This window comes from Lampetra fluviatilis, chromosome 1 (assembly GCF_964198595.1).
Source record: "Lampetra fluviatilis chromosome 1, kcLamFluv1.1, whole genome shotgun sequence".
NCBI classification, from domain to species: domain Eukaryota; kingdom Metazoa; phylum Chordata; class Hyperoartia; order Petromyzontiformes; family Petromyzontidae; genus Lampetra; species Lampetra fluviatilis.
The window spans coordinates 41,395,513-41,409,203 of NC_136275.1; the positions used below are offsets into that span (position 1 = coordinate 41,395,513).

Consider the following 13,691-nt stretch of genomic DNA (forward strand, 5'->3'; position numbering starts at 1 on the left):
AAATGCCGTCAGGGAGGCGGCTGAAATTCCTACAATCGCCTACCGTCCTGTCTCCCTTGGTCGCCGGTGTACGGGCCTTGAATAAAGTGCCGGTGACCGTACCACCGGCGTCACAAATCCTGATACCCCTTAGGTTGCGCAAACCGCTCGAAATGGGCTCCACGGAGACGGGTATCCTCCTGTCTCCGTCAAGCTACTTTTCAAGGACGAAGGGGTTGGTGGGCGCCTTGACAGCCGTGTCGGGGGGCCAGGACCTTTTTTTGCAGGTCCTCAATTCGGGACCCTTGCCGGTCGTAGTCCCGGCCGGCGCCGTTTTGGCACACGCGACCCCGGCTCCTCCACCCGAGAGCGCTGCCCCGGATGGAGGGGTCGTGGCGGGCGTGATGCGCACGGGGGACCCCGACGCATCATGGATTGCCACGTTGTGCGACGAGAATGCCTCGTTGTCCTCCGGGGAACGTCGGCAACTCCGCGACCTCATCGAGCGGTTCACCGATGTATTCAGCCAAAGTAAGTTTGATCTGGGTCGCACTACTCTTTTGGACCACCACATAGACACGGGCGACGCAGCCCCTATACGACTTAATTCCCACCGCTTTAGCCCAGCGGAAAAAGATCATGTCCGCTCGGCTGTCGAGGAAATGTTGGCGGCGGACATCATCTCCCCATCTACTAGCCCTTGGGGTGCCCCCATTGTGCTAGTCAAGAAACGGGACGGGAGTCTCCGGTTCTGCGTCGATTTTCGTAGATTGAACAAGATCTCGGTGGCTGATGCATATCCATTGCCTCGCATGGATGATTCCCTGGACGCCCTCTCGGGCGCGCGGTTCTTTTCGACTTTAGATTTGCTCTCCGGCTTCTGGCAATTGCCACTGGATGAGGCCTCTAGACCCAAAACAGCGTTCCGCACACCCCAGGGGTTGTTCGAGTTCAATCGGCTTCCTATGGGTCTCCATTCGGCCCCGGCCACCTTCCAGCGTCTCATGGAGATGGTCTTGGCGGGGCTGCAGTGGGAGTCTTGTCTAATCTACTTGGATGACGTTATTGTTTTTGGCCGTACGTTTGGCGAGCACTTGCAACGCCTTGAGGCGGTGTTCGTCAAAGTGCGTGCTGCTGGCTTGAAATTCAAACCCCAGAAATGCCACTTGCTACAACCATCGGTGAGGTATTTGGGACACATTGTTAGCACGTCAGGTGTCGCCACGGACCCGGATAAAACGGCTTGTGTCCGGACGTGGCCGACTCCCACATCTGTCGCGGAGGTGCGTAGCTTCGTTGGCTTCGCATCGTACTATCGCCGGTTTGTCCGCGATTTTGCGACCATTGCGAAGCCACTGCACGCCCTTTCCGCCAAAGGCCAAAGGTTTCACTGGGGCGCGGAGGAGGAGGCGGCTTTTGCGGCGCTTCGCACGGCCTTGGCGGATGCGCCGCCCTTGGGGTACCCGGATTTTACGAAACCCTTCCTGCTCGATACCGATGCCAGCGACACGGGAATTGGGGCTGTCCTGGCCCAGGTGGTCGACGGGGTTGAGAGGGTGGTAGCCTATGGCAGTCGCGTTCTGTCCTCGACGGAACAGCGATATTGTGTGACCCGGAGGGAACTTTTGGCCATAGTTTATTTTGTTCAGTTGTATAGACCATATTTGTACGGTAGGCTGTTTACGGTCCGAACCGACCACGCGGCCCTGCAATATTCGCTGAAGATTAGTCAGCCCTCGAGTCAGCTGTCTCGCTGGCTCGAAGTGCTCCAGGATTACCCCTTTGATGTAATCCACAGGAAGGGGACACAGCATGGAAATGCGGACGGTTTATCCCGATTGCCGGCAGGCGGTGGGTGTGCTTGCGCCCTGGGCTCTAGCCGTTGCAAGGCCCCAGGGGACGCCGCGGCCCAGTTGGTCGCGTCGGCCGAGGCGGACACCCCTCCAGGTGCGGCGTCGCCCGCGGATTTCGGCCTTGGACTTCCCCGGGAGGTATGGTCCGGCTTGCAGATGGAGGATTCCTCTCTGCTGAAGCTACGGCGCCGTGTCGGACATAAGGCCCGGAGCTCAGCTTCGTCGGCTGCCCCGGAGATCGCCGTGCATGACGGACTACTCATGCGTTGGGATGCCCAATTGGAACGCTATTGTGTGGTTGTGCCCACTAGCCTGCGTGGTAAATTAACCCGAGCCATTCACGAGAAGCTTATGCACCTTGGCTACCACAAGACCTTATTGACCCTTAAGCGGGACTATTACTGGCCGGGTGTTGAAGGTGACGTGGCACTGATTTTAAAGGGTTGCCACGACTGCGCGCGGAGGAAGGCCCCAGTTGTCCGGGACCGGGCCCCGCTGCAGTCCATCCGGGTTTCTCGCGTTAATGAGCTCGTGGCGCTCGACATTTTGGGGCCATTCCCTGCATCCCAACGGGGCCACAAATACCTCTTGGTGGGCGTTGAGTACCTCACACGTTGGCCCATGGCATGGCCTTTGGTCGATCAGTTGGCCTCTTCTATCACCGAGGCCTTCGTCCAGGGGTACGTGTTTGACAAGGGCGCGCCGGAACAATTGTTGACTGACCAGGGGCGGAATTTCTCGTCTAGGTTGCTCAAGGAGGTGTGTGACCTCCTTGGCACCAAGAAAATCCGCACCTCGCCCTACCACCCCCAGTCAGACGGGATGGTAGAGCGCTTGAACCGCACCCTTACGTCCATGCTGTGCCACCAGGTGAACACGTCCCAGTCTGACTGGGACCTGTTCGTCCCGGGGGTCTTGGCGGCGTATCGGTTGGCCCCTCATGCCTCCACGGGATTTTCGCCTTTTTATTTGATGTACGGTAGGGAACCGGAGCCCCCGGTGCACGTCCAGATGGACGTTGGCTCCTCCAAGAAGGGGTCGGCGGTGCCGACCCCTTTGAAGGTCGCGCTTGACCGGCTGCGCGAGGCGCGACAGGCCGCTGCCGAGAATTCCGCAAGCCGGCAGGCGGCTAATGAGCGGCTGCCCAAACACCAGGCAGCTGGCCTCCCGTGGATAGCGGGTCAAAAAGCGTGGCTGCATTGTCCCCAGGTCCCCGTTGGCACATCGGCCAAATTGCATCGCCCTTGGCAGGGCCCTGTGGAGGTTGTGGAGGTCCGCCGGCCGCAATGCGTCCGGATTCGGTTCGGTCGCCGGCAGTGGATAGTGCACCCGTCCCGGCTCAAACGTTATGTTCCATCTACCCTGGGGGATCCACCCCCAATTCCGGAGCGGCCGGCTGATGATGTGTCCGGCGTGCCTGACCGGCCGGGTCTCGCTGACGGAGGTGACGTCCGACCTGTGTGTGTGCCCCCAGGCCCCTCCCGAGTGAGGCCGACAGAGACCCCCCGGTCACCGGAGGCCACGGCGGTGGGCCTGTTGCCCGCTGACGGGCCACCTGCATGGGAGACGGACATCATACGGGGGAGCGGGCCAGCAGCGCATACCCGCTCGAGGGGGATGCGGCTCCGGTGACGGCCCTGATGGCCGTTCAGCGGGCCCAGCCCCTGGCGCCCGTTCGGCGCTATCCGGCGGATGAGGCCTTCGGGGTCTATTTGTCTTGTTTTTTGTTGTTGCTGTTCTGCTTGAGGGGCCGTGCTGCCCTAAGGTTTAGTTTCTAGCAGCCGGTTATACCTTCAGGCACACGAACTCGTGAATATTCGGTCTTCGGTCCGGTGTGGGGCCCCGCTTGCGGGGTGCTTGCAGCCGGGTCGGCTGTTTTTTTTCACGGGGGGGGGTGATGTAGAGGAGTAGAGGAGAGTGGTGGCGTCGCGTGCGCTGTCCGGTGCTGTGACATCACGGGACGTGGGGTCGCACGCGCCGGGCAGTGCACGTGACGTCTCGCCTCAGAGGGTATTTAAGGGAGACCCCGTGACGTAAGCGGGGTCACTGGAGGAACGGGGATAGTGGAAGGGGTGAAGAGGGAACCCTTATAGTGATACCTGTTAATAAACCCTGGCGGAAGCCCCTAACTCACCTCCGTCTCCGAGTACCTCCGTCTGCAACAGCAACAACTACTTAACACATGTACAGTCCCCCATAGATTATTTTGCGGGTCATTTTAAATTTGGCCTTCTCTTGCGATTGTCACGGGATCTTTAACGTGCAATGCGAAGCAGACCACGCGTGTTTTGAGCGGTTAATGACGCAGGAATAACTAGGGCCGCCACTGGATTCAAACCGTGCAGCTCTGCAAAAGGCAGCGTAGCCACTCCCGCTGGGACGCGTCGCTTGCAAGCGGTGGGGCAGTGGCTCGCGCTGCACTACGAACCGAGTGACCCACATTCCATATCCAGCCAGGTCCAACATCAGTGCCACCTTGAACACCCTCTACCCTTCACCATCCAGCACGGACCGGCGAAGTGACGTATGGTCAATCAATCCTCATGACTAACGGCGGCATGGGTAGACCTAGAGTAGTTTTGATAATCATGTTCCATAGCAAACCTGACTTGGTACAATACTTATACACTGGCAGTGGCTGAATTAAGAACAGCTATACATGTGGTGAAATACAAAAATAAAATAACACGGCAATGGGTGGAGATTCTCGAAACATTTCTAACTTGAGAAGTCGTTGCAATGGAAGCGTGACGTCGGCCTGTTACCTCCCACTCCCTACCAGGCGAAGGCCTTCCAGGTTTCTTTTATTTCGTTTCATTTCTGTCCAGCCGTGTGGCCTCCGAGCTCTGTGATGGCATCTCGCGGCTTCGGTTTTGCTGACTAAATTGGCGCTGCCCCACACTCAGGAGCAGCAGCAACCAGCGCCCCCGACGAGCAGACCCGTGGCTCCGTCACTTCTGTCTCGCCTGGGTCTCTCGAGCTCTTGTCCGGTTGGAACAAAATTAAACCTGGAACTGGAAGCGTCCCCACTTGAAGCTTTCGTGACTGCAGGAATTCATGCTCTTTGCGTCTTTCGGTAAAGTTACGTAGATAGAAAAATTATAAAATAAAAAGTTACGTTTCGATCACTAAATGTCTCACTAACATAGCTGCTGCTGTTCTCTTTTCCTCGATGTGGCTGGCGGTGGCTCTCGTTGTTCAATCGGCTGAATGTGTCTCATTAACACAGCCGCTGCTGCGGGAGCCATCGCATATTGACATGCTCATCTCTAATCTCTAGCAACACAATGGCTTCTTCAGCACCGTAGTCGTGGGGTTACATTGACATATTGACATGCTAATCTCTAATCTCTACCAATACAATGGCCGAGGTTTATTACTTGTAAATTCCACCTCTAGCCCCGCCCCCACTTACCCTTGGCTTGCACCCATCTCAAACCTCTTGCTGCTGCAGCAGCTCTCCCGCTATCTTTATCCTGCCTCTGCAGTCCGCCTGCTGTATTTTTTCACCTGAAGACGATTGCTTGTGTTGTGTCCTATAACTAACCCCACGGAGACGTTTGCTGGAGGCAACGCGTTTATTGAACAATTCTTAACACTCTGTTAACGCTACTCTATTAACACGGAGAGGTACGACCCCTTCCACTCGATATTCTAAGGGAGAGAGAGACAGCCTCCCTTCTAGCTTGCTCTATCCACTCCAGGCTACGCACACGCCGGTCCCTTGCGACGGCGGCTAGGGGAAGGCCGGACCGACCGACCCACCCAGGGTACGGGACTCGCCCTGGACCGCTTCAACCCCGGCTTAGCGAGAGCCTCGGGGAGGGTCCCAGGGGGTCCAAGCGACCTCGGCTGCTCCGCTACAACCGGCTTACGAGAGCCACGGTTGAGGGTCCCCGGGTCGCTGGTCCAGTCTTCAGATCTTCAGAGGTCTTCGAGCTTGAGTTGGTGAGGACTGCCACGTCCGTCCCGAGGGCTGGCCTTTCATCCCCAGGTCGGGGTCACCCCTCCTCTCATGACCCCCCCTCCAGAACCTTCTGGACTTACTCCTTAAGGGGCCTTAGGAAGTGGAGGAGGGCCATCATCCCCCTCAGCCCCCAGCCCCTGGGGGGTTTGGGGTGTCAACCTCCGGTCACGGAGGGGCGGGGGTTTGACCTTCGGTCAATCCCTACCCACCCCGCTCTCTCGGCTGCCCCCTGTCGGCCCGTGAGCGTGGCGGCAGGTCAGCTGCCTACAGCGCCTTATTATGGCACAACACTTGTGTTGCGATCGAAACGTCGTGATTTTTGTTATTATTTTTCTATCTACGTCACTTTACCGAATTACCCAGAGTATGGAAGCGTCTTCTCAGTCTGCACTCAGTAGTGAGACGCGTAACTACAGCACAGAAAATAAACTGCAAGCGCCAAATGGATGTATTTTTTTTTTCAGAAAAGCACGTGTCCTTTATTTCGTTACGTTGCATAAACTAAGACAAAGCACTTCACAGTCCGCAATGAGATGCACAATTGTGAAAGGGTTTCGGTTTTTCTGTTGTGTTCTCAGATGAGACCACGGCCTCGCTTACATTGAGAGACAATTCTGCAGTCGCATGGCTATTATTTTCTCCAAACATCCAAGACAATTATTATTATGATTCTGATATCAGGTTTTACCACAAACGATGACAAATGACTGTGACCCGTGCTTCAAGCCGCCACGTGTGCGTGTGAAAAATACAAAAAGTTTTAACCTCCCCAAGGATTCGGCTTCTAAAGTTCATACCGTGACTAACGTTGCACCGCTTAACTGCTCTCCATTACAAAGCTGGCTTTCCTGAGAAGAGTCAAACAGCGATGGCAGGCAAGAGGACAAAAAAAAACCAACACAGCGGGAAAAAAACCCAACGAGAACAATATAAACAAGACAAGGTTATGGATGAGAAATACCAACGATCCTACGTTAAGACAAATCTCCTCTCGGGCAGTAAACAGGTTAAAAACGCAGTTGAACTGTTGTGAAAAGTTGGCACGTCACGGCGATAATGCATTTCATCAAAAGCTACAAACATTGCACTTGTCACGTCAACAACACGGCTATAAACAACAAGTCGGTGTGGTCAGGGAATGCCGGGATTTCACTCGGAGGACACGATGGGTTGTACCACAGACAAAATAAAACAAGGCAGGGTTTGAGAAGATCCACGACACAGCGGTGTGGTGGGGACTGTGGGTAATGGGATGCACTCGTCCGCAATCCTCACCAACAGCTCCTCTCTCGTTGAGTTGTTTTTATAAACGTTCGAGCAACAACGCTGCATATGAGGAAGGGGTGAGGAGTGGCATGTACTCTTCAATAAACTGCCCGTGCGATAGGCAGGATTAAACCAAATCTTATACTTTATATTTTTTTGAATCACCAAAGCCTCCACTTGGAGGTAGCGTACGTGGCAGCCTCCGGACACCGCTAGGCCACGTAAACGCGTCGCGATCGTTCCAAGTGTCTGACGACGATAACTCTCTCATTTCATTGGCGTCCAATAAGCAGATCAAAGTTACCCATTTTCCACTGCACATCAGAGCCGTGCCAGCGTGGGGCCCTCCTTTGACTATTGGCAGAGCCAAGCCAGAACCGCACCGTTAAACTGGATCTGGCTCGAGGTCAAGCAGGGCCAGGGGTTAACCATTTCTGCCACGCGTTAAGTCGGTACAATCGAGGAAGTGTACTTATGCAATGTGATGTAAGTGACACGGTTCAGGCACTCTGTAGTGGAAACACAACCTGGCGACTCCTGAGCCATGCTGAGCTGGCTCAGCGTTGGCTCGGTTGTACAATGGAAGAGAGGTATTTGAGTACAACAAGGGCTCGAGCCACAAATCAACTATTGTGTCGATCTTATATTAATATTATATCAATGCAGAGATACTGGGCTCGTTACAATTTATCCAAACTTGTCAAATTCGCAATGGTGGGACAATGTCTACCCTTACCCGACGACGGTGCTTGGGATTCACTAGAGAAGCCCTCGTGTTGATAAGTCGCCTAAGACAGAAGCCGCAACAGACACCCTCAGAGTGATCGCTCTGCGTGCGCGTGCCCTCCCCAGCGAGCTCGAGACGGCGAGACAAAGACGGAGACCACGGACGATTCAGAACCGATTCTTTGGGCTGGGCCACAGGCACTGGGCGCCGTGACCGTCGCTCAGGCGAGCTGCTCCTTGGCAGTGAGGCCGTTGACCGATGCGACGTCCTTGCCGCCCTCGCTGAGTCGCAGCACTCGGTACCCCTCGTAGTGGACGCACGACGTCACCTCCTTCAGGTCCTGCGTGTGGGACCTGGGGACCACCGACCACCGCAAGCGAAGAAACAAATAGCCACGCCGTGAACGGTGATGGGGAAACAAATAGCCACGCCATGAACGTGACAGGGAAACAAATGCTGATTATATGCTCATGCTATCTTTGGGTTGATGCAAACAGAGAGAGTGCAATCAAGCTAGACGCAACGCAAGAGTCAATCGAAACGAGGAAAAGAAAATGATCTCTCGTAAAATGGGATTGCGACTCCAGGTTTGGACGCTTGATCAAACTGCCAGAAGCTCGACTCGTTTTCACAGACAAACCGGGCCAGCCCCAGCGCCGTGCTCTACATCAACCAGCGTGGCACCGCATTATGCCTTCATAACTGGCTCTTACGATTCCGATAGATTCAATGGTATCTTTTTTAAAGCCATCGTTTATAACATTACATTATATAATCATTGACCAGCTTTCCCCAATTTAATAAATTACAGTCAGCAGACAGTCGTCACACATTACTTAATTGCCTCACAGGAACAGCTGCCCGAGGGGATCCGCTGCCACAGGGCATCTCGAGATGTTCGGCATGGGAAGCAAGGTGCAAACGTTAACCGCCGCTTACGACGAATACTGACTTGGGCATCCCCCGACTGCACTGGGAATGTCAAGGAGAGGCTGCCCATGTAGTCTACGTGCTAAATGCCGGTACGCCGTCACAGAACAACCTCGTCTCCCAAAGCAAAGCGCTGAAAAGAAACAGAGTACCGACCTGATCAGCAGCTCCCGCAGCTGAGAGAACTCGCAGTGCGCCACGTTCTCAACTGCACAGCACCACGGGGGGTGAAAAGTGCCGGATGAGTGGGTGGTTTGGCGAGTGGTGAGTGGGTGATTGGCGAGTGGGTGGTTTGGCGTTGGTGTTGTTTTGGTTGAGATAGGAATCAGTTGGCAGGGAAGAAAGGTTGGAAAAGTAGAAACACGTCACGAAGATTATTTAAACATGTAAACACTGTAACACCAGGCATGTTTAAAAAGTGCCCGAGCGTTCTGCCATTTTGTTCCTCTGCAAGGGCAGCCCCTCGGCCCCTCGTGGTGGCAAAGTAACCCCCCCCTCCTCCATGCCACCGCCGCAGTGCGGTGACCCCCCCCCCCCCTCCATGCCACCGCCGCAGTGCGGTGACCCCCCCCCCCCCCTCCTCCCCTCCTCCCCCATGCGCGACCGAGAGGCGACCGGACGACACCCCGGGGCCCTTGCACCTCTGCAAGGGTGCAAGTTGCATGCCAAGGACAATAACGAACGTGGGCTGTGAGAAGCACAACAACGCAAGAGATGATAGTATCTGCCACACTGTCAACTTGCTACGCTTGAGAACCCAGTTTAACCACAGGAGGCTGCTCGGATTTAGACCCAGGGTGGCTACGAGATGTTAACTACCTTGTCCGGTATTCACGAGGTCGTGGGTTCGATCCCGACCCTGACGCCTGCTGTATATTTGGGGTTTGTCTCTCTCCGTGTGGTGGGGTGGATTTTTCCCCGGGTCCTCTGGTTTTTGGTAAAATTAAAACCGTTACATCATTTCATCGTTTCTAAGCAGCACTGGCTTAGCGCTCTGACCCCCGAGAGCCACTCGGCCACAGCCTTCTTCCCTCAGTGACACCGCAGGGCCACTCACCCTCGATGATCCCCCACTTTGTTTTCCTCCCGAGCATCTTGCGGCCGTTGACGAGGTAATCCTTGTCGCTGCCGACGACGGCGAACGGCATTAGCTCCTGGGGAGCCACACGACAGAGCGAGACAGAGCGAGACAGAGCGAGACAGAGCGTGACAGAGTGAGACAGAGCGAGACAGAGCGAGACAGAGCGTGACAGAGCGAGACAGAGCGTGACAGAGCGTGACAGAGCGAGACAGAGCGAGATAGAGCGTGACAGAGCGAGACAGAGCGAGACAGAGCGAGACAGAGCGTGACAGAGCGAGACAGAGCGAGACAGAACGGGACAGAGCGAGACAGAGCGAGACAGAGCGTGACAGAGCGAGACAGAGCGTGACAGAGCGTGACAGAGCGAGACAGAGCGAGACAGAGCGAAATAGAGCGAGACAGAGCGAGACAGAGCGTGACAGAGCGTGACAGAGCGAGACAGAGCGTGACAGAGCGTGACAGAGCGTGACAGAGCGAGACAGAGCGAGACAGAGCGAAATAGAGCGAGACAGAGCGAGACAGAGCGTGACAGAGCGTGACAGAGCGAGACAGAGCGAGACAGAGCGAAATAGAGCGAGACAGAGCGAGACAGAGCGTGACAGAGCGAGACAGAGCGAGACAGAGCGAAATAGAGCGAGACAGGGCGAGACAGAGCGAGACAGAGCGTGACAGAGCGTGACAGAGCGAGACAGAGCGTGACAGAGCGAGACAGAGCGAGACAGAGCGAGACAGAGCGAGACAGCGACAGAGCAAGACAGAGCGAGACAGAGCGTGACAGAGCGAGACAGAGCGAGACAGAGCGAGACAGAGTGAGACAGAGCGAGACAGAGTGAGACAGAGCGAGACAGATCGGGACAGAGCGGGACAGAGCGGTACAGAGCGGGACAGAGCGAGAGGCAGAGCGAGGCAGAGCGAGACAGAGCGGGACAGAGCGAGACAGAGCGGGACAGAGCGAGACAGAGCGAGACAGAGCGGGACAGAGCGGGACAGAGCGAGACAGAGCGCGACAGAGCAGGCCAGAGCGAGACAGAGCGAGACAGAGCGACAGAGCGTGGCAGAGCGAGACAGAGCGGGACAGAGCGAGACAGAGCGAGACAGAGCGAGACAGAGCGAGACAGAGCGGGACACAGCGGGACAGAGCGAGACAGAGCGAGACAGAGCGAGACAGAGCGGGACAGAGCGAGACAGAGCGGGACAGAGCGAGACGGAGCGGGACGGAGCGAGACAGAGCGGGACAGAGCGGGACAGAGCGGGACAGAGCGAGACAGAGCGAGACAGAGCGGGACAGAGCGAAACAGAGCGGGACAGAGCGAGACTGAGCGTGACAGAGCGGGACAGAGCGGGACAGAGCGAGACAGAGCGAGACAGAGCGAGACAGAGCGGGACAGAGCGAGACAGAGCGGGACAGAGCGGGACAGAGCGAGACAGAGCGAGACAGAGCGTGACAGAGCGAGACAGAGCGAGACAGAACGAGACAGAGCGAGACAGAGCGTGGCAGAGCGAGAGGCAGAGCGAAGCAGAGCGAGACAGAGCGAGACAGAGCGTGACAGAGCGACGGCGTGATTCTCGTGCTGCCGCAGCTGCCCAACCTGCCCAACGTGCGCTCCGCCGCGTGAGCCGGTGCCCGCAGTGCTCGCTCCATACGGCGATGAGCCCTGGCCATGGTGGTTCGGCCAGAGATGTAGTCCAGTCATTTGGAGACGAGGGTTGCTAGAGAATGCTAATCCAGAGCCACAAAACTAAAAACATTTCGCCACTGCCTCCCAAGCTCGGATCAATGCCAAGGTCGCAGCCTCCATCTTCGAGGTCCTCCACGTCCACTCCACTGCCTGCACCTCTCCCCTCTCGCCCCGCTCTACTCTCCTCCATGCACTCTCCGAACTCTGAATGCCTTGGGTTGGGGCTGAATCCCCCGGTTAAGGAAATTAATCTATATGCTCTTTGGTTCTTTCGGTAAAGTTATACCTACGTGACTTTACCGAAAGAACCAAAGAGTATGGATTCCTGCAGTCACGAAAGCTTCAAATCAAGAATTGAATATATGTTTCACTTCTTTTACACCGTACGTATGCCCGAGGGTTAGGATTTAATGCCTACGTTGGGGCTCAATGTATTTACAGTGATCCCTCGTTTATCGCGGTTAATGGGGACCGGAACCCCTCGCGATAGGTGAAAATACGCGAAGTAGGATTGGCCCCCCTAGGAATTTCCGTATATGTGTGTGTGGGTACCAGAATGTTTAAAATATGTATATTTATACTTTATATATATATTTTACTTAAATCTATTTCATTATAAAACCTTAATATTATACATTCACTCACTCACATATATTTTACTTAAATCTATTTAATTATAAAACCTTAATATTATACATTCACTCTCTCTCTCTCTCATACGATACGTATGGGAGAGGATGCGATGATGCGCAGCCAATCAGCTCACAGGATACTGTACATCCACTCGTGCTCTCATTCGTCGATCTCACGCCGGGAACCAATCACGTGCCTTGTCTGAGTGCCCGTGGGTACAGTATGTACAAAGCCTCTGAGAGAGTTTCTCTCTTTGTCTGGCATCCTGGGAAACCGTTTCTCTCGCGCATCACGATGAAACAACGCTGCTTTCCGCAATACGGCTGCCGATATGGCGGTATTTTTGAATTTTTATTTTTCGATGAATATTTTTTAAAAATCCACGATGCACTGAGGCCGCGAAACTTGAACCGCGAAGTAGCAAGGGATTACTGTATTTCGGGTTGAATGCCCCAGGTTAATGCTGAATGTCCCGTGTTAGGTGTGAATGCCCTGCGTTAGGAGTGAATTCTTATTTGGTTCTTTCGGTTAAGTCACGTCTAAAGATAAAATAATAAATTAAATTAAATAATAGAATACGACGTTTCGATTGCAACACAAGCAATCATCATCAGGTATAATGAAATAGCGACATAATATCTAACCAGAAAAACTATAGACAGACATATTAGCAGACAGATATCACAAGATACATACATAGCGAGAGCAACACAGGTGACAGAGAGGGGTGATCGTCTCTGTGGGGTGGCCTTAAATAGACAGCCCCCCCTCTGTCTATTTAAGGCCACCCCACAGAGACGATCACCCCTCTCTGTCACCTGTGTTGCTCTCGCTATGTATGTATCTTGTGATATCTGTCTGCTAATATGTCTGTCTATAGTTTTCTGGTTAGATATTATGTCGCTATTTCATTATACCTGATGATGATTGCTTGTGTTGCAATCGAAACGTCGTATTCTATTATTTAATTTAATTTATTATTTTATCTTTAGACGTGACTTAACCGAAAGAACCAAATAATAATTCCTGCAGTCACGAAAGTTCTAAAATTAATGAGGAGTGAATTCCCTGCGTTAAGAGTGAATTCCCTGCGTTGGGAGTGAATGCACTGCGGTAGGAATGAATTCCCTGCGTTAGGAGTGAATTCCCTGCGTTAAAGGTGAATTCCCTGCGTTGGGAGTGAATTCCCTGCGTTAGGAGTGAATTCCCTGCGTTGGGAGTGAATTCCCTGCGCTAGGAGTGAATGCCCCAGGCTGGCCACACGAACCCGGATTTTGTTGTTGGTGGAGCGATCCTCCTCGTCCTCGTCGTGCTCCTTGTGGGGGTAGATGCTGATGCCCTGCGTCTCCAGCTGCTCCCGGATCTGTGGAGCAATTGGCCAGTGCGGAGGCGGATCTCACCCGGTGTGCGTGTGCGTGAGCGGTAGTGCAGCGATTAGCGTGCTGCGCTACGAACTCAGCGACCCGAGTTTGATTCCCGCTCTCGGCCAATACCCGTGATGATTATCCGGGCCTGGTCCTGGTCCTCCCCTGGGTCCACTCAGCCTAAAATGAGTACCTGGTGCGGTGTGTAAACA

The 13,691-nt window shown here is 54.5% G+C and overlaps 1 protein-coding gene across 6 annotated transcripts in view; it reads right to left on the reverse strand.

Moving 5' to 3' along the window:
• Window positions 1-6,250: 6,250 nt before the first annotated feature.
• Window positions 6,251-13,691, reverse strand: part of LOC144936331 (septin-9-like) — a 51,766-nt gene continuing 44,325 nt past the window's right edge. For all 6 annotated transcript variants that reach the window (XM_078863424.1, XM_078863432.1, XM_078863430.1 and 3 more), the window contains 4 exons: window positions 13,383-13,478; window positions 9,780-9,876; window positions 8,879-8,930; window positions 6,251-8,145 (listed from right to left, as the gene is read on the reverse strand). In XM_078863424.1, coding sequence (XP_078719550.1) covers window positions 8,013-8,145; window positions 8,879-8,930; window positions 9,780-9,876; window positions 13,383-13,478 — 378 coding nt within the window. In that variant the 3' untranslated portion in view covers window positions 6,251-8,012. The remainder of the gene's footprint in view (window positions 8,146-8,878; window positions 8,931-9,779; window positions 9,877-13,382; window positions 13,479-13,691) is intronic.